This window comes from Choloepus didactylus, chromosome 22 (assembly GCF_015220235.1).
Source record: "Choloepus didactylus isolate mChoDid1 chromosome 22, mChoDid1.pri, whole genome shotgun sequence".
Classification (NCBI taxonomy): Eukaryota; Metazoa; Chordata; class Mammalia; order Pilosa; family Megalonychidae; genus Choloepus; species Choloepus didactylus.
The window spans coordinates 21470450-21495517 of NC_051328.1; the positions used below are offsets into that span (position 1 = coordinate 21470450).

At 41.2% G+C, this 25068-nt stretch overlaps 1 protein-coding gene across 2 annotated transcripts; it reads left to right on the forward strand.

Moving 5' to 3' along the window:
• Window positions 1-2097: 2097 nt before the first annotated feature.
• CKLF (chemokine like factor) lies at window positions 2098-24908 on the forward strand. 2 transcript variants are annotated; one of them, XM_037815980.1, is made up of 4 exons: window positions 2098-2286; window positions 17454-17612; window positions 22069-22164; window positions 24733-24908. In XM_037815980.1, exons 1-4 carry the CDS (start codon window positions 2179-2181, stop codon window positions 24856-24858), a joined length of 489 nt encoding a protein of 162 aa, XP_037671908.1. In that variant the 5' UTR covers window positions 2098-2178; the 3' UTR covers window positions 24859-24908. The 2 variants fall into 2 exon arrangements, with proteins under 2 accessions (XP_037671908.1, XP_037671909.1); XM_037815981.1 differs by lacking the exon at window positions 24733-24908 and adding an exon at window positions 23398-23551.
• Window positions 24909-25068: the final 160 nt, after the last annotated feature.

The following is a 25068-nucleotide window of genomic DNA, read 5'->3' on the forward strand; positions in this document are numbered from 1 at the left end:
TGTAGGACAAACAACTGAAAAGGCCTGCTCTCCCTAAATAGATAACGTAGCTGCTTTTCTGAGAAGAATAATGGGCTAGAATCCTAACAACCTATCAGCCTAGAAGTTGACAGACACCCACCCAATCGAGGCACAGGATGCACTCAGCAGGCACCCTTCTCCCCCAACACCCTTCCCTCCCCACGTGGGTTTTTCCTTTAAAAATGCTGCTCTCAGATAGAGGGCCGGAGCCGTTTTTTCCTTTCTTTTCTGATGGCTCCCACCTGCTTTCTTCTGCTTTCTTCCTCTAATAAACCTTAAATTCTCTACTTAAACCATGACTCGCTGCGTTTGTGTGGATTCTTGAACTGCTCTGAACCTAACAGAAACCATTTGCAAGAGGGTTCACTTAGTCTCTAGATCTGTTACCCGAAACCTACATCCCTATCTTGTGCTTCCTGACTTTCTGCCACAGACCTACCACGGGGTAATTGTGACCTCCATAAGTAAACTTCAGGATTAAGTTCAACATTTTTGTGAGTGTCTTGAGATGAAGTTGTTGGAGGTTCCTGCTGATCCGATTTGAATGAAATGAAATGGACTGAAGCTAAGATGGGCAGGATCCAAAGGGGTCTAAACAGACTGGGTGATGGCCAAGTTATTCAAGACAGAAAATTACATCAGAGCTGACACATACTTCACATCCCTAAAACAGAAGCGCTCCAAGATGGTGGATCTGTGACTTCACAGGAGTACTTGTGAAAAACATGAATTAAACTGCAGTCTGCAAGTATCTGAAGGGCCTCAGGCAGTTCTAAGAAAGAATAAGAAATGGACAGGGGTGATGGTAGCATGTAATGAGAATAACTAACAGTGCTAAAAGGTGTGTGAAGGTGGTGGAAAGAGCAAGCTCAGAGTCACGCATGTCACCAGAAGGAAAGTTGGAGGTTAAAAGATGGGCATGTATAAAACAGTGAATCTTGTGGAGGTTAAAAGATGGGAATGTATAAAACAGTGAATCTTGTGGACAATGTCCGTGATTAACTATACAAGTATTAGAAATCTCTCTCACGAACTAGAACAAATGTATGTCACTGTAACTAGAGGTTAATAATAGAGAGGCATATAGGGAAAAAATATATACCTATTGCAAACTATATACTACAGTTAGGAGTATTTTAACATTCTTTCATCAACAGTAACAAATGTACTATACCAAAAGTATGCATCAGTAATGGGGGGGGGCATGTTTAGGGGTATGGGAGGATCTGAATTTCCTTTTTTGTCTTTGTTTCTTTTCTGGAGTAGTGAAAATGTTCTAAAAGTTGAAAAAAAAATAATTGTATTGATAGATGCACAGCTGTATGGTGGTGCTGTGGGCAACTGATTGTACACTTTGGATCTTTGGATAGTTGTATGGTATCTGAACAATCTCAATTACAAAAAAAAAAAAAGAATACATTAAAAAAAAAAAAAAAGAACTAGTGGGAGGCAAAAATAAAACTGCCTCGGAGGAGGAGTTTGGGAAGAGCGGGATGTGGGGTGGGGGGGGAGGCCGGTAAGTGCAAAGGCGCTCGGGCCGAACTGGCAGAACCAACAGGTTCACAAACTCATACTGTGAGCCCCTGGGGGCAGGAATAGGGTCTGAAGCCCAGGCTACACGTATCCCACACCTACTATGTGCCAGACCCTGGGGACCATGGGGACCCAGCAGTGAAGGAAGCAGACAGCCAGGTCCCTGCGTATGAGGAGAGAGTGACGGGGTAGCTAAGGGAAATCCTCTCTGCGAGGGTGGCATTTGAGAAGCCCAAAGTCTGGAGAAGGCAGCCATGCCTGCCTTCCCCCGCCCCCCGAGGGAGCGCTTCCTGACAGCAAAGCTCATCAGGTGGGCTAGAGAGCCGCTGTCACCAGTGCCAGGCAGGGCGAGGCGGAGCTAACACACGGTTACCGGCGGGTGTCGGGGGAACTCCCCTCTAGGCCCGCGGACACGCGGGGAAGCAGGCGGAGCAACAGCCGCCAGCCAGCGGCTCCCGTGGGACGCCTGCGCACTAGCGAGGGCAGGCCGCGGCGACGCGCACATGCGCGCTCAAGGGCGGAAAGCCTAGACGGGCTGCGCCGGGCCGCCGCGGCGGTTACGGTCCCGCGCCAGGTCCGGCGGAGTAACTGAAGGGCCGTGCTGCTGCGGGCTCTGTCGGCGCGATGAGTGCCACGCAGCCGCGAGCGTCGAGCTTCTCCCACCGCCGGTCGAGGGAAAGGTATCAACCCTTCTGCTTCACGGTGAAAGGCCACGTGAAGTTGCTGCGGCTGGTGAGGGCCAGGGCGAGGGATGGTGCCCAGGTGTCCCCAAAGGCAGTGAGATATGGCTCTGAAGTAGGAGGGCGAATGTTCTGATGTCTCTTTCAGCTTTGTTTCTTTCAAGTCCTCCCCAGAGGCAAGGCATTTTGCTGTGCACCTTGGGGAAAGGAAAGAAATAAGGCACCGTCCTCTCCTCAGATGGTTTATGATACACCCATAAGTCAGAATCAGCAGATTTACATGAATGACCTACAGTTGGATCCCCAGACCAGGTACCCAGGTTGCCAGGTGAGGGGAATGCATTTGCACCACTCACAAGATAAAAAAGAAAAAAAAAAGTACTAGGGGTTTCTGTGGACACTGTGTTTACTGGCAGCCAGAAATGTGATGTGCCCGTGCTCAAGCCTGATACAGTTCAGAGCAAGGACAAGAATGGAAGTGACCATCCCAGGAGCATGGCAGTGAGTTCTGAGCATGATCCCTAAAGAGATTTGGAGAAAACGAATCCTCATTTAGAGGACGGTGAACTGGTTAGATAAATGGAAATTATCACAGGAGAAAATGCTGAAGGATGAGAAAACTTAGGGGGAAGGAAAAAATAAAAAAGGATTGACATTAGAGGAGGGGGGTGGAAATAGTAAAAAATTACAAGGAAACAGATTTCCAACTTAATATGAGGACGAATTTTATATTGGGAAAAGTCCCAAAATTAAAGGGCCACTTGGGAAGGCAGTGCATTTCCAGAAAGCAGAGGTGCCCAAGCATAGATGAGCACCTGATGCAGAGGTAAAAGAGACTGAAATTTGTGAGTAGGCAAAATACATTGCTTATAAGAGTCTTCCAACCTCAAGAGTCTGTGGTTAGTCAGGGAGACAGAGACATGAGCAGATAGCTATTTATGTGATAGGTAAGGTTGGAGACAGGGCTCAGAAGTGAGACATCTGTCCCGGGATGGGATAAAGAGAGGTGTCAGGAGATGTTTCCTAAGGTACGTGGGTGTTCTGGTTTGCTAAAGCTGCCATTATGCAAAATATCAGAAATGGATTGGCTTTGATAAGGGGGGTTTATTAGGTTACAAATTTACAGGTTTAAGGCCATAAAAGCATCCAAACTAAGGCATCAAGAAGAGGATACCTTCACTGAAGAAAGACCAATGGCGTCCAGAACATCTCTGTCAGCTGGGAAGACATGTTGCATCTGCTAGTCCTTTGCTCCTGAGTTCTGGTGTCAAAATGGCTTTCTCCAAAATGTTTCTGGGCTTCTGTCTCTCTTAGCTTCTCTCTCTCAGCCTCTGTGCATCTTTGCTTATTCTCCCAAGGAGTTTCTCTCTAAGCTTCTGGGGGTCCTCTCTTAGCTTCTCTGGGGCAAACTCTGGGCTTCATCTCTTAACTTAGCATCTCCTAATATCCTTCAGTCTGCATCTCCTAGCATCTCCAAGCATCTGGGCCGGTGTGGGTGTTCTAGTTTGCTAATGCTGCAGAATGCAAAACACCAGAGATGGATTGGCTTTTATAAAAAGGGGGTTTATTTGGCTACACAGTTATAGTCTTAAGGCCATAAAGTGTCCAAGGTAACACATCAGTAATCGGGTACCTTCACTGGAGGATAGATAGCCAATGGCATCCAGAAAACCTCTGTTAGCTGGGAAGGCACATGGCTGGCATCTGCTCCAAAGTTCTGGTTTCAAAATGGCTTTCTCCCAGGACGTTCCTCTCTAGCAAGCTTGCTCCTCTTCAAAACATCACTCACAGCTGCACTGAGTTCCTTCTCTTTGAGTCAGCTCATTTATATGGCTCCACTGATCAAGGCCCACACTGAATGGGGGGGCCATGCCTCCATGGGAATATCTCATCAGAGTCATCACCCACAGCTGGGTGGGGCACATTCCAAGCAAATCTAATCAGCACCAAAACGTCTGCCCCACAAGACTACATCAAAGATAATGGTATTTGGGGGACACAATACATTCAAACTGGCACAGTGGGCTTTTAGCTCTCTTAAGGACTCCAGTGATCTAATAAGACCCACCCTGAATGGGTGGGGTCACACCTTCATGGAAATAATCTCATCAAAAATCTCACCCACAGTTGGGTGGGTCACATCTCCATGGAAACAACCTAATAAAAAGGTCCCACCCACAATAAGTCAGCATCCACAAGACTGGATGAAAAGAACATGGCCTTTCCTGGAGTACATAACAGTTTCAAACAGGCACACTGGGTTTAAGAAGAAACCACCTAAGCGAAGGCGTGGACACAAAAAAAACAGGTTGGTTTATGCAGCAAACTGTACGCTGTAGAGCATGGCTTCATTTACTTGGCCAACAAATACATGAATATGAATTCAAATATTCATATTGAATATGAATGCCTGCCATCTGATAAGCAATGCTTCAGGCTCTTGGGAGAGGAGATATCAGTGAACAAAGCAAAGATTCCTGCCCTCCTGGAATTTACATATTATGGTAGGAGGGCAGGGGAAATGAACAATAAAAATAATAAATAATATAGTAATGTTGTATTCTAGAAGATGGCAAGTGCTATTGAACAAGAGACAAGCAAAGCCAGGTAAGAGAGTGTTTGAGTGGGAAATTGGAGGGGATGGTTTCAGATTGCATAATAAATACAGTGATCAGGTTAGGCCTTGTTGAGATGATAGCAAAGACTTGAGGGAGGCAAGAATATTTGGAGGGAAAGTAAAAGGCAGAGGAAAATCTAGTGTAAAGACCCAATGCCAGGAAGTGCCTGAAGGGTTCAAGAAAAAACAAGACCGGAGTGGAGTGAGGAGGACACAGCTGGAGATGAGGGAGGTTTTGAGTAAATGAGTAAATGATCTGACATTCTTTTTAAGTACACCTGCTGTTAGATTGAGAATAGATGGTTGGAGAGGCAGGGGAAGATTGCTGCAGAAGCAAGGATAAAATCAAGGAGACCAGTTGGAGCTATCGCATTAATCTGGGCAAGAGGTAATGGTGGCTCAGACTAGGATGGTAGGTAGCAGGGTAGTTTATGAGAAGTGGTCACATTTGGGATATATTTTGAAAGAAGGACCAACAAGATTTGCTGATGGACTAAATGTGGGGTGTGAGAGAAAGAGAAGAGTCCAAGATGACTCCAAACTTTTTGGCCTAAGCAACTGGAAGTATGGAGTTTCCATCAACTGAAATCAGAAATCCTGTGATAAGGCAAATGTGGGAGGATGATCAGAAGTTCAGTTTTGAATTTTGTTGTCAGATTAGGGATGTCTGTTAGACATCCAAGTGGCAATATTGAGTAGACCATTAGCAGTCACAAGACCACGTTTTGGGAAAGAGATGTAGGCTTGGGAAATAGAAGTATTTAAAGCCACAAGACTGAATGAGATCTCCAAGAAAGGAGTGTAGATAGAGCGGGGAAGAGACCAGGGATTGAGCCCTGGAACACAGCATTAAGAGGATGGGGAGAGGAGGAACCAGAAAAGATGACTGAGAGGGAGCAATTGAGGAGGTAGGAGAAACCAAGACTGGTGTCCTGGAAGCCAAGTGAAGAAAGAATTAACATTGGAAATAGAAATGTAGCTAAATTGTAAGGCAAGTCTGTTAGAGAAGTAAGCAGGGGCTGGATCATGAAGACCTTGAACATCATTGTGAGAGGTGGGCTCTGTTTTAAAGACCGTAGGGAACCACTGAAGGATTTTAAATAGGTGGAGAAATGCATATAAAAATATGCATTTTAGAAATTTTACTGTAGTGTCTATGTCACAGAGGTTCAGAGAAAAATGGTGAAGAACAGTAGTTGTAGGGATGAACAGGAGAGATTGGATTCCCAGTAGGTTTAGGAATTCACTTAGCAGGACTTGATTGATTAGTTGTGAGGGGAGTGAGTAGGAGGGGTAATCTTAGGTTTCTAACATGGGTGATAAGATGATGGTATCACCAACTGAGGTAGTGAATACAGAAGGAAGGGCAACATGAGTTCAGTTTTGGGCATGGTGAGTTTGAGGTTCTGTAGATTATCTAAAATAGATAGAGATTCTAAGGGGCTCTTTACATGTGAAGCTTGCAGGATAGATTTGGGATTGAGACCTAAATTCATTGAGTAGCTTATGGACAGAACCCAGAGGAATGCCAGCATTTTAAAGGTGCTGGTAAAAAGAGGAGTGGGGAACCCATCAAGAGAGAACCATTGCAGAAGTGTAAGAACTAGAAAACGTGACATGGGAGCCAAAGGAGTAGAGAATCACTAATGGTAAATAAGTATGGAGGTTCAGTAGCATAAGGACTGAATATGTAATTAGATTTAGTAATTCTGAAATTACTGATGATCTTAACAAAAGCAAGTTCCACAGACACGTTTGTGATGTTAGTGGAATACTTAAAAGATAACTGGAAACAAAGTCAGGAGGTAGGAAAAATATGAGAGCTGTAAATATGATTGGGGGAGAACCCAGTGTTAGAGAAATCCCGGGAAATTTTGAGAAAATGGGGTAATCACCAATGATGCAGAAAGGTTACAGAGGATGAGGCCTGAAAAAGCAACCCTTTATTTCATAATCTGCGAACTCCTTTACTCAGTAAAGTAAATGGAGTAGTTTGAGGTGACATGCTGCTAATAGTAATTATATTATAAAGCATGAGTTATTTAGTAACTAGTTATATTTACTAGGTAGCTTCTAACTGCTCAAACTACAACAATGAATGCAGAATCTCTGCTTAGTGGACACTTACCAATAAATTCAGCCTGATCGAACTTTATATTCCATCATTATCCCACACCCTTAATATCCTTTCCCACACATATTCCCCTGATTTCTGTCTATATAAATGGGAAAACTCATGCAGTTCTTTTGGAGTATAGGGTACTTCCTCGTGGGTCACATTTTGTATCTCACCCTTTGGGGCCTGTTGGGACTTTCGTCTGGTTATAGGTCTTGAAGCAAAGACTGGGGTTGGGGTTGGGTCATGAAAAGAGTTAGAATTATCCCTCAAGCCATTTACCTCAGGACATTCCATTGCAGTTTCATCTTGCAAAACAGGATTAATCTCTCCAAACAGGAGTGAGGGCTGCTTCCTCAGGGGAAGTGATCATAGGTTTAGCATGCACTGAAGGGTTAATCTCTTTAGGTGGCGGTTGGATGGCAAGCCTCTCAGGACAGACTGGAGGTCCGGAAGCTGTCTCCTCAGGGCAGGCTGGAGATGGGGGGGAGGGGGCTGTTTCCTCAGGGCAGACCATTACAGGTATGTCTAGCAAAGACTCAACAGAATCCAGGGTTCCAGTGTCCTCACTGCTGTTATCAATCCATATGTCCCCATCCCAAGTTTCAGGGTTGAGATTTTAGTTTACATTGTAAATCTGCTACTCACACAATGATACTCTGGGTCTGGTTTTCAGAAATCTCAAGTCTGTGGCCACAGGAAATAAGATTTTCATTCAGGGCACACATAGAAACCTTTACATCTGTCATATGGCGCTTAAGTTTCAAATTGAAACTTAGCTCATCCCTTTCTCTTATAACTTTATCCAGCATATCTAAGAGCAGCCAGCCAACATCATTATACCTCTTAACCCTGCAAAACTCTGTGAAGGTGTCAAAAACACTGTCACTCAGAGCCTTGCTTCATACAAGAGTATGATTAGGAGAATCAAATGGTGATATTTTGTGTATCTCCATTGCCAATTCATGACATGGATTGTCCATGGAATTTTGATTATTGGAAATGAAGTCATTAGTGCCTTTGAATCTAATCAAAGTAGAAAACCAGTTGTAAAAGACCGTTTTAAGATTGTGTTTCTCAAGAACCACTCCTGGTACCAAGCTGTATTAGTTATGGTTCTCTAGGGAAACAGAACCAAGAGATATCTATAAATATAAGATTTTATAAAGGTGTCTGATGCAACTGTGGGGATGCACGAGTACACATTCCATAGGACAGGATGCACAATTCCAAATTCTGTGGGACAGGCAGCGAACTGGCAACTCTGATGAAGGTGTTTGATGAACTCCTCAGGAAACGCTTTGCTGGCGAGCTGAAGAAGAAGTGAAGGTCCTCTTGCTCTCCCTTAAAAGTCTTCTAGTGATTGGATTAAATCCAGCTTATTGAATTCTCCCGTTGTGGAAGACCTGCCCTTTGTTGATGTGATCAGTCACAGGTACAGTCAGTTGACTGATGATTTAATAAACCAGCCTTCTGGTTTATTAACCAGCGACAAATGTCCTTGCAGTAATGGTTAGGCCAGTGCTTGCTTGACCAGACACCTGGACACCATCACCTGACCAAGTTGACACATGAACCTAACCATCATGGCTATTTTTATACTAATAAAGTAATTGAAGGAATTATGGATAAGTAGCTTAAATAGATCTAAGGTCAAAAAGAGTATATAGATGTTTCCAGCTGACAGATTTATAAAAATCTAGCCAGACTTTTAATAAAACCATTTACCAAGAAGATAGAGAGACTTTGGAGAGAGTTGTCTCTAATCTCCTAAGAACATCATAGTATTGCCAGAACTCTCTGGGGCCTACCACCTTATTTTTAACTTTAACAAGCCACTTAACATTGCCGTGTTCTATATCTTCATTTGAAAGTGAGGAAGTTGGATTATATTATATTCAGGGTGTTTTTCACTTAAAATATTCTTCAATTCTGATTGTATCGTATTTAGGTAAGAGGAAGTGTGTAAAAATGATACATTGATTAATAAAGCTATTAAACATCAGAATTGTTTTTCTCTGACAATTTATTTTAAATTTTGCTCTCCAGTAGTTTCCATTGCAATGTTCTAAGTTTAATATTGACAGTACATTCCAGATTGGTAAGAGTTGAGGAGTAATGAGTGGATGATATGGAATTAAAGGTAGTAGTACAGTTCAGAAAGACACAGTCGAGAGGCGGGGCAAGATGGCAGACTGGTGAGCTGTAAGTTTTAGTTACTCCTCCAGGAAAGTAGGTAAAAAGCCAGGAACTGCGTGGACTGGACACCACAGAGCAATCTGTCTTTGGGCATACTTCATACAACACTCATGAAAACGTGGAACTGCTGAGATCAGCGAAATCTGTAAGTTTTTGCGGCCAGGGGACCCGCGCCCCTACCTGCCAGGCTCAGTCCCGGGGGAGGAGGGGCTGTCAGCTCCGGGAAGGAGAAGGGAGAACTGCAGTGGCTGCTCTTATCGAAAACTCATTCTACTGATTCAAACTCCAACCATAGATAGACTGAGACCAGACACCAGAGACTCTGAGAGCAGCCAGCCCAGCAGAGAGGAGACAGGCATAGAAAAAAAACAACACGAAAAACTCCAAAATAAAAGCAGAGGATTTTTGGAGTTCTGGTGAACACAGAAAGGGGAAGGGCAGAGCTCAGGCCTTGAGGCGCATATGCAAATCCCGAAGCAAAGCTGATGTCTCTGCCCTGTGCACCTTTCCTTAATGGCCCTGGTTGCTTTGTCTATTAGCATTTCAATAACCCATTAGATCTCTGAGGAGGGCCGTTTTTTTTTTTGTTTTTTTTTTTTTTTTTAAATCCTTTTTGCTTTTTCTAAAACAATTACTCTAAGAAGCTCAATACAGAAAGCTTCAAAGAATTGCAATTTGGGCACATCAAGTCAAGAGCAGAACTAAGAGAGCTCTGAGACAAAAGGCAATAATCCAGTGGCTGAGAAAATTCACTAAACAACACAACTTCCCAAGAAAAGGGGGGTGTCCGCTCACAGCCACCATCCTGGTGGACAGGAAACACTCCTGCCCATCGCCAGCCCCATAGCCCAGAGCTGCCCCAGACAACCCAGTGTGACGGAAGTGCTTCAAATAACAGGCACACACCACAAAACTGGGCGTGGACATTAGCCTTCCCTGCAACCTCAGCTGAATCTCCCAGAGCTGGGAAGGTGGAGCAGTGTGAATTAACAAAGCCCCATTCAGCCATCATTTGAGCAGACTGGGAGCCTCCCTACACAGCCCAGCAGCCCAGAACTGCCCTGGGGGGACGGCACTCACCTGTGACATAGCACAGTCATCCCTCAACAGAGGACCCGGGGTGCACAGCCTGGAAGAGGGGCCCACTTGCAAGTCTCAGGAGCCATACGCCAATACCAAAGACTTGTGGGTCAGTGGCAGAGACAAACTGTGGCAGGACTGAACTGAAGGATTAGACTATTGGAGCAGCTTTAAAACTCTAGGATCATCAGGGAGATTTGATTGTTAGGGCCACCCCCCCTCCCCGACTGCCCAGAAACACGCCCCACATACAGGGCAGGCAACACCAACTACACACGCAAGCTTGGTACACCAATTGGGCCCCACAAGACTCACTCCCCCACTCACCAAAAAGGCTAAGCAGGGGAGATCTGGCTTGTGGAGAACAGGTGGCTCGTGGACGCCACCTGCTGGTTAGTTAGAGAAAGTGTACTCCACTGAAGCTGTAGATCTGATAAATTAGAGATAAGGACTTCAATAGGTCTACAAACCCTAAAAGAACCCTATCAAGTTCAGCAAATGCCACGAGGCCAAAAGCAACAGAAAATTATAAAGCATATGAAAAAACCAGACGATATGGATAACCCAAGCCCAAGCACCCAAATCAAAAGACCAGAAGAGACACAGCACCTAGAGCAGCTACTCAAAGAACTAAAGATGAACAATGAGACCATAGTACAGGATATGAAGGAAATCAAGAAGACCCTAGAAGAGCATAAAGAAGACATTGCAAGACTAAATAAAAAAATGGATGATCTTATGGAAATTAAAGAAACTGTTGACCAAATTAAAAAGATTCTGGACACTCATAGTACAAGACTAGAGGAAGTTGAACAACGAATCAGTGACCTGGAAGATGACAGAATGGAAAATGAAAGCATAAAAGAAAGAATGGGGAAAAAAATTGAAAAACTCGAAATGGACCTCAGGGATATGATAGATAATATGAAACGTCCGAATATAAGACTCATTGGTGTCCCAGAAGGGGAAGAAAAGGGTAAAGGTCTAGGAAGAGTATTCAAAGAAATTGTTGGGGAAAACTTCCCAAATCTTCTAAACAACATAAATACACAAATCATAAATGCTCAGCGAACTCCAAATAGAATAAATCCAAAAAAACCCACTCCGAGACATATACTGATCACACTGTCAAACATAGAAGAGAAGGAGCAAGTTCTGAAAGCAGCAAGAGAAAAGCAATTCACCACATACAAAGGAAACAGCATAAGACTAAGTAGTGACTACTCAGCAGCCACCATGGAGGCAAGAAGGCAGTGGCACGATATATTTAAAATTCTGAGTGAGAGGAATTTCCAGCCAAGAATACTTTATCCAGCAAAGCTCTCCTTCAAATTTGAGGGAGAGCTTAAATTTTTCACAGACAAACAAATGCTGAGAGAATTTGCTAACAAGAGACCAGCCCTACTGGAGATACTAAAGGGAGCCCTACAGACAGAGAAACAAAGACAGGACAGAGAGACTTGGAGAAAGGTTCAGTACTAAAGAGATTCGGTATGGGTACAATAAAGGATATTAATAGAGAGAGGGAAAAATATGGCAAACATAATCCCAAGGATAAGATGGCCGATTCAAGAAATGCCTTCACGGTTTTAACGTTGAATGTAAATGGATTAAACTCCCCAATTAAAAGATATAGATTCGCAGAATGGATCAAAAAAATGAACCATCAATATGTTGCATACAAGAGACTCATCTTAGACACAGGGACACAAAGAAACTGAAAGTGAAAGGATGGAAAAAAATATTTCATGCAAGCTACAGCCAAAAGAAAGCAGGTGTAGCAATATTAATCTCAGATAAAATAGACTTCAAATGCAGGGATGTTTTGAGAGACAAAGAAGGCCACTACATACTAATAAAAGGGGCAAGTTCAGCAAGAAGAAATAACAATCGTAAATGTCTATGCACCCAATCAAGGTGCCACAAAATACATGAGAGAAACACTGGCAAAACTAAAGGAAGCAATTGATGTTTCCACAATAATTGTGGGAGACTTCAACACATCACTCTCTCCTATAGATAGATCAACCAGACAGAAGACCAATAAGGAAATTGAAAACCTAAACAATCTGATAAATGAATTAGATTTAACAGACATCTACAGGACATTACATCCCAAATCACCAGGATACACATACTTTTCTAGTGCTCACGGAACTTTCTCCAGAATAGATCATATGCTGGGACATAAAACAAGCCTCAATAAATTTAAAAAGATTGAAATTATTCAAAGCACATTCTCTGACCACAATGGAATACAATTAGAAGTCAATAACCATCAGAGACTTAGAAAATTCACAAATACCTGGAGGTTAAACAACACACTCCTAAACAATCAGTGGGTTAAAGAAGAAATAGCAAGAGAAATTGCTAAATATATAGAGACGAATGAAAATGAGAACACAACATACCAAAACCTATGGGATGCAGCAAAAGCAGTGCTAAGGGGGAAATTTATAGCACTAAACGCATATATTAAAAAGGAAGAAAGAGCCAAAATCAAAGAACTAATGGATCAACTGAAGAAGCTAGAAAATGAACAGCAAACCAATCCTAAACCAAGTAGAAGAAAAGAAATAACAAGGATTAAAGCAGAAATAAATGACATAGAGAACAAAAAAACAATAGAGAGGATAAATATCACCAAAAGTTGGTTCTTTGAGAAGATCAACAAGATTGACAAGCCCCTAGCTAGACTGACAAAATCAAAAAGAGAGAAGACCCATATAAACAAAATAATGAATGAAAAAGATGACATAACTGCAGATCCTGAAGAAATTAAAAAAATTATAAGAGGATATTATGAACAACTGTATGGCAACAAACTGGATAATGTAGAAGAAATGGACAATTTCCTGGAAACATATGAACAACCTAGACTGACCAGAGAAGAAATAGAAGACCTCAACCAACCCATCACAAGCAAAGAGATCCAATCAGTCATCAAAAATCTTCCCACAAATAAATGCCCAGGGCCAGATGGCTTCACAGGGGAATTCTACCAAACTTTCCAGAAAGAACTGACACCAATCTTACTCAAACTCTTTCAAAACATTGAAAAAAATGGAACACTACCTAACTCATTTTATGAAGCTAACATCAATCTAATACCAAAACCAGGCAAAGATGCTACAAAAAAGGAAAACTACCGGCCAATCTCCCTAATGAATATAGATGCAAAAATCCTCAACAAAATACTTGCAAATCGAATCCAAAGACACATTAAAAAAATCATACACCATGACCAAGTGGGGTTCATTCCAGGCATGCAAGGATGGTTCAACATAAGAAAAACAATCAATGTATTACAACACATTAACAAGTCAAAAGGGAAAAATCAATTGATCATCTCAATAGATGCTGAAAAAGCATTTGACAAAATCCAACATCCGTTTTTGATAAAAACACTTCAAAAGGTAGGAATTGAAGGAAACTTCCTCAACATGATAAAGAGCATATATGAAAAACCCACAGCCTGCATAGTACTCAATGGTGAGAGACTGAAAGCCTTCCCTCTAAGATCAGGAACAAGACAAGGATGCCCGCTGTCACCACTGTTATTCAACATTGTGCTGGAAGTGCTAGCCAGGGCAATCCGGCAAGACAAAGAAATAAAAGGCATCCAAATTGGAAAAGAAGAAGTAAAACTGTCATTGTTTGCAGATGATATGATCTTATATCTAGAAAACCCTGAGAAATCAACGATACACCTACTAGAGCTAATGAACAAATTTAGCAAAGTAGCGGGATACAAGATTAATGCACATAAGTCAGTAATGTTTCTATATGCTAGAAATGAACAAACTGAAGAGACACTCAAAAAAAAGATACCATTTTCAATAGCAACTAAAAAAATCAAGTACCTAGGAATAAACTTAACCAAAGATGTAAAAGACCTATACAAAGAAAACTACATAACTCTACTAAAAGAAATAGAAGGGGACCTTTAAAGATGGAAAAATATTCCATGTTCATGGATAGGAAGGCTAAATGTCATTAAGATGTCAATTCTACCCAAACTCATCTACAGATTCAATGCAATCCCAATCAAAATTCCAACAACCTACTTTGCAGACTTGGAAAAGCTAGTTATCAAATTTATTTGGAAAGGGAAGATGCCTCGAATTGCTAAAGACACTCTTAAAAAGAAAAACGAAGTGGGAGGACTTACACTCCCTGACTTTGAAGCTTATTATAAAGCCACAGTTGCCAAAACAGCATGGTACTGGCACAAAGATAGACATATAGATCAATGGAATCGAATTGAGAATTCAGAGATAGACCCTCAGATCTATGGCCGACTGATCTTTGATAAGGCCCCCAAAGTCACCGAACTGAGCCATAATGGTCTTTTCAACAAATGGGGCTGGGAGAGTTGGATATCCATATCCAAAAGAATGAAAGAGGACCCCTACCTCACCCCCTACACAAAAATTAACTCAAAATGGACCAAAGATCTCAATATAAAAGAAAGTACCATTAAACTCCTAGAAGATAATGTAGGAAAACATCTTCAAGACCTTGTATTAGGAGGCCACTTCCTAGACTTTACACCCAAAGCACAAGCAACAAAAGAGAAAATAGATAAATGGGAACTCCTCAAGCTTAGAAGTTTCTGCACCTCAAAGGAATTTCTCAAAAAGGTAAAGAGGCAGCCAACTCAATGGGAAAAAATTTTTGGAAACCATGTATCTGACAAAAGACTGATATCTTGCATATACAAAGAAATCCTACAACTCAATGACAATAGTACAGATAGCCCAATTATAAAATGGGCAAAAGATATGAAAAGACAGTTCTCTGAAGAGGAAATACAAATGGCCAAGAAACACATGAAAAAATGTTCAGCTTCACTAGCTATTAGAGAGATGCAAATTAAGACCACAATGAGATACCATCTAACGCCGGTTAGAATGGCTGCCATTAAACAAACAGGAAACTACAAATGCTGGAGGGGATGTGGAGAAATTGGAACTCTTATTCATTGTTGGTGGGACTGTATAATGGTTCAGCCACTCTGGAAGTCAGTCTGGCAGTTCCTTAGAAAACTAGATATAGAGCTACCATTCGATCCAGCGATTGCACTTCTCGGTATATACCCGGAAGATCGGAAAGCAGTGACACGAACAGATATCTGCACGCCAATGTTCATAGCAGCATTATTCACAATTGCCAAGAGATGGAAACAACCCAAATGTCCTTCAACAGATGAGTGGATAAATAAAATGTGGTATATACACACGATGGAATACTACGCGGCAGTAAGAAGGAACGATCTGGTGAAACATATGACAACATGGATGAACCTTGAAGACATAATGCTGAGCGAAATAAGCCAGGCACAAAAAGAGAAATATTATATGCTACCACTAATGTGAACTTTGAAAAATGTAAAACAAATGGTTTATAATGTAGAATGTAGGGGAACTAGCAGTAGAGAGCAATTAAGGAAGGGGGAACAATAATCCAAGAAGAACAGATAAGCTATTTAACGTTCTGGGGATGCCCAGAAATGACTATGGTCTGTTAATTTCTGATGGATGTAGTAGGAACAAGTTCACTGAAATGTTGCTATATTATGTAACTTTCTTGGGGTAAAGTAGGAACATGTTGGAAGTTAAGCAGTTATCTTAGGTTAGTTGTCTTTTTCTTACTCCCTTGTTATGGTCTCTTTGAAATGTTCTTTTATTGTATGTTTGTTTTCTTTTTAACTTTTTTTTTCATACAGTTGATTTAAAATAGAAGGGAAAGTTAAAAAAAAAAAAAGAGAAAAAAGACAAACAAGGAAAAAAAAAAAAAAAATATGTATTGCCCCCTTGAGGAGCCTGTGGAGAATGCAGGGGTATTTGCCTACCCCACCTCCATGGTTGCTAACATGACCACAGACATAGGGGACTGGTGGTTTGATGGGTTGAGCCCTCTACCATAAGTTTTACCCTTGGGAAGACGGTTGCTGCAAAGGAGAGGCTAGGCCTCCCTGTATTTGTGCCTAAGAGTCTCCTCCTGAATGCCTCTTTGTTGCTCAGATGTGGCCCTCTCTCTCTGGCTAAGCCAACTTGAAAGGTGAAATCACTGCCCTCCCCCCTACGTGGGATCAGACACCCAGGGAAGTGAATCTCCCTGGCAACGTGGAATATGACTCCCGGGGAGGAATGTAGACCCGGCATCGTGGGATGGAGAACATCTTCTTGACCAAAAGGGGGATGTGAAAGGAAATGAAATAAGCTTCAGTGGCAGAGAGATTCCAAAACGAGCCGAGAGATCACTCTGGTGGGCACTCTTACGCACACTTTAGACAACCTTTTTTAGGTTCTAAAGAATTGGGGTAGCTGGTGGTGGATACCTGAAACTATTAAACTACAACCCAGAACCCATGAATCTCGAAGACAGTTGTATAAAAATGTAGCTTATGAGGGGTGACAGTGGGATTGGGAATGCCATAAGGACCAAACTCTACTTTGTCTAGTTTATGGATGGATGTGTAGAAAAGTAGGGGAAGGAAACAAACAGACAAAGGTACCCAGTGTTCTTTTTTACTTCAATTGCTCTTTTTCACTCTAATTATTATTCTTGTTATTTTTGTGTGTGTGCTAATGAAGGTGTCAGGGATTGATTTAGGTGATGAATGTACAACTATGTAATGGTACTGTAAACAATCGAAAGTACAATTTGTTTTGTATGACTGCGTGGTATGTGAATATATCTCAATAAAATGATGATAAAAAAAAAAAAAAGAAAAAAAAAAAAAGGTAGTAGTACAAAGACTTTTGAGAAAACCACAACAGGAAGAAGTAGAAAACAAAAGGCTTCCTGCAGGGAGCAGGATGAAAGGAAGGGGTGTGGGTGTGTGGGTGTTTTAAGAGAAGACAAATATTTTTAAAGAAAAATGAGGAAATGAGCTAGTGGAGGAGGAGAGATTGAGAGTGAAAGACGGAAAAGAAGATGTTTGTTGGAAAAGCTCAAGAGAATAGATTGGGAAGTGATGGCATCAGGTGTACAAGTGGAGTCATTATACTTAAAACAGAGAGGGACACCTGGTTTTCCAAAACACAAAGAGAAGTCAAATGTCAATACATTTTAGCCATGCTTTATATGAGTGTCTACATGACAGAAACCCATTTATTTAGTTATTTCAGAAATTACCATTTTCACAACTTCAAATTTTTTCTGGTAATTATTGAATAAATCATGTGTTTTTTTCTTGTAGGTGCTAACTGTGACGACTTTGATCTTTTTTATTGTTGCACAAGCCCCTGAACCATATATTGTTATCACTGGATTTGAAGCCACCGTTACTTTCTTTTTCATAATTTTGTATTTATTCAGACTTGATCGATTAATGAGATGTTTATTTTGGCCTTTGCTTGTAAGTATTCAGTTTCATAGTTAAAACTTAACTATTTTTTCCCTACCATTGTGAGATATTTTGATAAACTCATTTCTTTAGTTCCCTTAAGCCTTTAAGGTGATATCTAATAGGCTCAGGAAGGAAGATCTCTATGCCACTGCTAATGTGCTTTCTGTAGTCTTTGGGTTCTCAGGGAACCAGGGCAGTCACAGAGCATAAATTCTCCTCTGAGCTCCATCTACCAGTAGACGTGGCTGACCTGCTCTTATGAGAATTCACTTAAATGCAGATCTGCTAAAGAAATTTAAATTTAGGATTGTGTTAATAAAAATTACAGAGCATTCTCAATCTTTACCTCCCTTTTTAAATGCATGTTGATATGGCCTCAAAATTCGGCAATAGAAATGGAGGCAGGTACACAAGTATCTATGCTTCCACATCCCTGATCACTAAATGGAAAATCAAACTAATTTGGGGGTGTTGAATAAAGCAGAATGTTTTTTTTTTTTTTACTTGAAAATGTGCTGTAATCATTAATGCTAAATAATTTTAACTCATCATGTAGAACCTTATTTTGTAGTGGATAGCCTTTAATGCTAAATAATGTAACTTGTCATGTAGAACCTTACTTAGTAGTGGATAGCTTTCAACCTCTCATACTCATAAAATTAGGAATAACTTCCCAGTGGTGCTCAAATCATTCTGAAAACAGAATGAAAGAAAGGCAAGTTGAAGGGGGTGATGGTGCGTGTGGCCCTTCATCCTGGGGTATAAGCTGGATAAGCTGGTTCTAGGTAATACTGAGTGCAGTCACCTCTCTCTCCACTTTCAAGTCTCTTCTCTAGCGTCCTGTCTCCATAGGTCTCCCTCCTGAATGCTCCTGCTGCCCAGCCCACCCCCCTTTGGCTGGACTGATAGCTGCCATGTCTTCTCTACTGCACTTGTCTCATCCTCTTGGATTCCAAAGTACCAGCTATCCAAGCTGATAACTTCTATTAAGGAGAGACAACTTTAGAGCTATTCTCAAACCACATGCATGCCTCAAAATTGGGCTTTCTGGAATCACCTTTGGAGGCTAATAGGAAACATTTCAGGCCAATAACAAGCTGAGAAAACGCCAAAAAGAGAAAATTGGGAAATAGATAGGATCTTCATAACACCTCGTGACTATTCCTTGATCTACACTTCAGAGTTGGACTTTATTGGAGGGAGGTCTAGGAAAAGAGATTACAAAGCTTTCCTCGGTGGGCCCTCAGGGTATTTTGCATCATTTAGTGCAGAAAGATTAAGCTAAATTACTCCAAGTATATCTTCAGGGAGATGATGAACAGCTAGTCCACCCACATCCTCTTGATCTTGTACTCAAAAAATTGTATAATTGCCCTTCATACTCTGCTTCTCCAGGATTAATAAAACACATTCCAGTCTTTCTTTTTCTCCAAACTGTAATAATTCTCTGGAGCTTCTTTTATGTCCCAGTAATAAACTTGGAGCCCCAAGTTTAACAGAATACCCCAAGAGAGGAAGTGTCCTATGTGTAGCATACTGAAAGGAGTAATCTCCGAATCTCTGAGGATCAAACTTTGCTGATATTGTAATCTTTTAGAAATGATGCTATATGCTTAAGTTATTGCTCCATTATGAAACCGAATTTCTCTCTACTCCTGATATAATTAAATCATTTATTCACAAATGTTAAGTATCTGCCAATCCCAGATTCTGTAATAGGTTCTTTGATAAGAGAAAAGACAATATCTTGCATCGAAGAAACTTTCTATATGGTGAGGCAGCAAGATAGACAAGGGCAATTTATTGTCATAGGTGCTCTTACAGACATATATCCAGAATTCTGTGGAAGCACCCAGCCAGGGAAGGGGACGAAATCATGATAGGCTTTCTGAAAAAAGCCTGAGCTGAGGATTGGAAAATGAAAAGTAGCAGCAGAACAATAAAGGAAGAGAAAGGGCTTTCCCGATAGAGGGAACAGTATGTGTGGGGGTACGAGGAGAGAAAGCATGACCCTCAGGACCTGCAGGTAGCTCTGAATGGCTATAAAGAAGGAAGGGGGCAAGAATGGAGGCCTGAGAGAGGCAGTCAAGGGTCAGAACATGCAAGGCTGTTGGGAGCTTTTGGAGGTTTAAGTAGGAGAATGACATCATAGATTATATTTTAGAAGATCACAGTGACAGTGTCAATAATGGCTTCAAGAGGGATAAAACTTGATATGGGGAGACCACTTGAGGGTCTTCCCATAATCCAGGCATAAGAAGGCCTGAACTAGGGTTATAACTGTAGCTGGAGAGAAGCAAGGTGTTAATAAGGTAGCATTGATAGTACTGGATAACTAGAGAGAATCAACTATACCTGCCATTTAATAACTATCTTGAGAGGATACTTAGGAAGTATAGGAGGAAGAATAGATTCAAAGAAGGATGTGGGGGAAGGAGGTTATTAATTCAGTTCAAAAAATATTAGATTTTAATCGCTTACAGGGCATTCAGATGGAAATGTTGAGAGCAGATCTGAAGCTCAGGAGAGAGAGGAGCTTAGAAATGCCATTTGGGAGACATTGTCTTGTGATGGTAATTGAGCTCCAGGCCTGGCCTAAATGGGTTGGAGAGTGTAGAGAAAGCTGAAGATAAAGTTGAGAATGGGGAGTGGCCAGAAGACAGGAAAGGATCCAAGGGAGATGAGTGTCACAGAAGCCAAGAAAGGAGAGCATTTCATGAAGGGATTCATGAATAATGTCACATGTAGAAAAAGAAAGATAACCCTGAAAAAAACTATTCACTGACTGTAATAATAGAGGCCCCTGGTGACCTTTACAGAGGGATTTGCCTAGAGCAGGCACACAACAAAAAGGCTTTAGGAACAGTTGAAGATTGAGAAGGAAAGAAGAGAGACAGAGCCTAAGTAGAGTAGCCACCACTGAGTTGAGGGAAATGGTCAAGGAGAAAGAAGGGTAATGAACAGAGTGAGGTCTCTGCAGAGTGGCCAACGGGAATGAGCAAGAGCACAGCTGGAAAGTTGCCTTAGGCTCTTCTTTTACTATAGCGTGAAGGGCACCAAGATGGCTGAAGAGTCCAAATAATATGTAGGCAGGAAAAAGGCAACTTGAAAGTATTCCTGTCTGATGGCCTCTGTCTTAGCTGATTAAAAGAGGGCTGGGTCAGCTGCACTCAGATTTGCTGTTTGTATGGCTGCCCCAAAGTTGCAGTCACTGACACAGTCTGTAGAGCAGGAATTCTCTGACTTCTCTCAGGTGCCCAAATGGCCGAAGACACACAAAGTGAGTCTACCTGGGGCTCTGAGGTGGAATCCAGGTGCTGGTTCAAAGTTTCTGTGAAACCTTGATTTTTGTAATTAAATTTACATTCTACTCTGTGGTGTATATCAATGTTTGGGTTTTAGTATAAAAACTGTTTAATTACCATTAACAGTCATTGATGATCTGGAGGCAGATGCACCATTTTTTCCTGTGGTTCTCTGTACCCCCTAGACTACCACTTCCATCCAAAGCCATTCATATACACTTGTGTAGATTCTCACAAGAGGCAGTGATCCCTGTCTGAGGTAGGGGTGTGGTTTGTTGCTTTGAAGCAGAGCAAACTCTCCAGGACAGAGAGGAGTCAACCTAGGATGGCTAGTCTAGATATCTCCTGCAAATGAGAACTTGTTCTTCCCAAGTGTATCTCATCTTGCCCTACAACCACGAAACCTCTTCCTACTTTCTTTTAATAACCACTCTTCTAAGTTACCATAATTTCAAGCTTGATATTTCTGTATTAGCAATTCCTTCCTGCCTACAGTTATCTGCAAACATACACAAGCTATTCCAGAATAAAGACTTTTCTCACATACACCCATTCAAAATGTAAATCACACTCTTAAAGATACAGAATGAAAATGCTATGGCAAATGAGCGAGCTATATCATCAGAAATAACATAATCAGCTTGTCATTGCATTTGGCAAGGCATATGCCCAATAGCTGAATGGGGTTTTTTTCCCTGAAAATCACCACTTTCTCTTAACTGCACTGTTTTAAGTTTTATTAATTGCATTTTCGTGGCATGAAGTTGTTTGATTTATATTGTAGACTAATCCACATTTTCTCTTTTACTATTAAAAATGAGCATCTTGGCTTCCCATTCCACCTTAAGTCTTCTACTTTCCTATCCAGATGAGTCCTCCCTCCAGCTACATTTATGTTAAGTTAAAAAAAAGAAATAAGCTTGTTGAATAGTTGGATGGTGTTCTATAGGCAAAGAGAACCACTAGGTGTCAGTGTAGACCAAAAACAATACAGGTGTCATTTTCCTGAGACAGTTTGGTTTCCTGAATGATACACACTTAAATAAATTTGTTTAATGAAATGGAACTTTCAAAATAAGTGTTTAGGGAGCTGGTTTCGTTTTGTTTTGTTAGCATTGCTTGGTGATCATCATGTGAAGCTGACCTCTCTGCGTTTTCAGGATGTTGTCAACTCATTTGTAGCAACAGTATTCATGATAATAATATCTGTGTTGGCACTGATACCAGAAACTACAACCTTGACAGTCCTTGGAGGGGTAAGTGAAGGCCTTTCCAGTTTCCTTCCCCAGGTTTGATCAGAGTTCAACTTCATTTGAAAAATAGATACAAGACAGAAAACCATATTGTATTCTTCATTGGGGCTCCTAGGCCAGTATACAGTGGCTAGTGACTTATTGTATACTTTTTTTTTTTTTTTTTTTTGGTAAGTGTATGCTCTGATTAACACAAAGGAATATGATTTCACACTAAAACTGGAGTTGACCAATAAAGAAGTCCCTACGTATTTCTTATAGATATGCAGGGCTCTCATTCACAAGTTCACATATGAGAAGCTCAGGAATCATTTTAGCCTCCAGAAAATATATTCAAAGAGTATAAATACTCTTCAGACATAAAGATCTTATGGGCTCTATTTATTTATACCCTGCTTACTTCCAAAAAAGGATTTAAGCCTGCTCAGAAAAAGACCCAAGTGAAATAAAAATGAAAACAATTCAAATGAGTAAAAAGACCCTGCCAAGTTAGAAAAGTGAAAAGGAGAATAATCTTATCAGAAAATGTAGACTGAGAGAAGCTGCTGCAATAAAATCCAACACTTAGCTCTGAGACACCTGATAGCCAAGTCAAAGAAAAACGTGATTGATGAGTTTCATGGCTCTCCCTTTTCAACATAAGGGTACATGCCACTTGTTGAAGTGAGACAGACTGTTCTGAGCTCCTTCTTGTTCAGATCTTTCTTTAGATGAATATGACAGAAGATGTCCTTGTGATAAGGGAATGGTGATAGGAAGCCTTGTAACTAAGGATTCTTTTGAACCCTGTTTGAAGGGAAGCAAATAAATTTAACCATACTCATTCTGGAAGGCAAGCCAAAATAGAGTCAAGTATTTAGTTATAGTTCTGAGATTTCTTATAGGAGATTCAAAATATTTGGCTTTTCCAGATTCTGATCTGGAGAACTGAATTAGAAAGTTCTTGTTATATAAGCCTGCCACCTTGCCCTATCATAGTAAGTGCCACTTAGATTTGGCCACTCTCAAGACAGTCATGTATATCAGAATCCATGATTTTCCTGTCTCCCTTATTAGGCCCTAAGCAACTCATGAGGGGTTGGGATTATTCTAGAAATGAGATAGCACTGTAACAATGATTCCTCCCAGTTGTCTTTAAACTTAATCTTATCCCTGTACTATGGGAAAAGAGTGACCAGGTATAGGATTTACTTCCATGCACTTATTTATTCTTGCATTCATTTATCCATTCCTTAGGTGCACTCTTGCAGGTGCTGACATAAAGTACAGAGCTGTGCTGTCCAATATGGTAGCCACAAGCCACATGTGCTACTAAGCACTGGAAATGTGGCTAGTCTGAATTGAGATGAGCTGTAAGTATAAAATACACACCGGATTTCAAAGACTTACAACCAAGAAAAAGAATTAATATGTCCCGATAATAACTGTTATATTGATGACATGTTAAATTGATAATATTTTAGATATATTGGGTTAAATAAAAAATATAACTAAAGTTAATTTCAGGTTTTTTTGACTTCTTAAATTGTGGCTACTAGAAAATTTTATATTATGTGACTCACATTGAGGACTCCAGTATTTCTTTTGGATGACACTGGGCTGGAATGTGTATACTAAAGTTGCTTAGAGTCCAATGCAGGAGACAGAAGTGCAAACAGGTGTGCATAAGGTGTTGCCACTAGAGCACATAAAAGAGGAAGCAACACCTCTCTCTCTGGCAGAGAAATCTTAGTTTGCCAGGAATAAAAGGGGAGAAAGGGGGAAGCGTTCCAAGCAGAGCAACCAGCAATGTGGGAATGCCAGTCATGAAAGGATTGATAGGAGGTAGCTAGTATGTTAGAACTTAGGAGGCGGTGGCTTGAGATTCAGGAAGGAAAGAAGGTAATGAATAGGGCCATGTTGCAGGAACCTGTCTGGAGCAAGAAGCCAGACTTCCCAGCTGCCAGGGGAGCAGAGCAGAGAGTCCTAAGAGTACCTAAAGACCCCCTCCTGTTCTAATTATTTCCTTTAGCTCAATTTCATTTTCCTAAAGCTCTATTTAGTAGATGCATCCCAGCATTTGAGGATCATCTTCTCCTGTTCTCCAAAGCTTTTATCATTGCTACTGACCCCCTGGTTTAATCTTGAGCTGGTGTTAACTTTGACCCTTTCTCCAGTAGAGTTTGGCAATAGGGAAGTCAAACAGTTGAATGTTGGGGATAGAAATGTCGATTAATAACTAAATATCTTCATTAGGGCTTAAAACTGTAAATCCAGCTCACAGGAGCAAGTCAAAAGATAAAAGACAGACAAGTATTTATTTCAGAACCCACAGCCCCCTCAACATTATTTCTGCTCACTTAAATTATCTTTTCCCTTTCTCTCTGGGCAGGTATTGGGAAAACGTGGGCATGGGGAGAATAACACTATCTTCGAGGTCTCTTCCCATTTTAGTATTAAGCTGCAGAGCTAGGAGCAACCTCAGTCGCCTGGCAGGAGAGAGGAGCCCCGTGGGCAGACCACTCATAAACTTGTATGAATGAGGGAAGTCGAGACCAGGGCTGGGTAGTGATGCTGTGTCTTTGTTTCCAGGTGTTTGGATTCCTGACAGCAGTGTGTTGTATTGGGGATGCGGTTCTTATTTACCGGAAGCTTCTTCTTAATCCAGGAGGTCCTTATCAGAAAAAGCCATCTCATGACCAAAAACATATTTTTTAGTTTTATATTCTTTTTTAGTTGATGCAAAGTATTAAAAATATGTATTTATTCTTCCACATATTTTCTGTAGTTCTCATTTTTAATACCAGTATGGCAGCTGGAGATTTAGCCCGGAGCTTACCCTTCCTGCGACCTCCAGGGCAGCGCTGGAAGCGCGGGGGTCGGGTTTCCAGCTCCCGGCCCGGGCGGCGGGGCAGAAGGCGTGAAGGC

Bases quoted from the DNA above. Each gene is read 5' to 3' on its own strand.
- CKLF (XM_037815980.1), top strand. From the start codon at position 2,179: ATGAGTGCCACGCAGCCGCGAGCGTCGAGCTTCTCCCACCGCCGGTCG. The intron at 2,287-17,453 runs GTGAGGGCCAGG...TTTTTCTTGTAG, and splicing joins ACGTGAAGTTGCTGCGGCTG to GTGCTAACTGTGACGACTTT. The intron at 22,165-24,732 runs GTAAGTGAAGGC...CTTTGTTTCCAG, and splicing joins CCTTGACAGTCCTTGGAGGG to GTGTTTGGATTCCTGACAGC.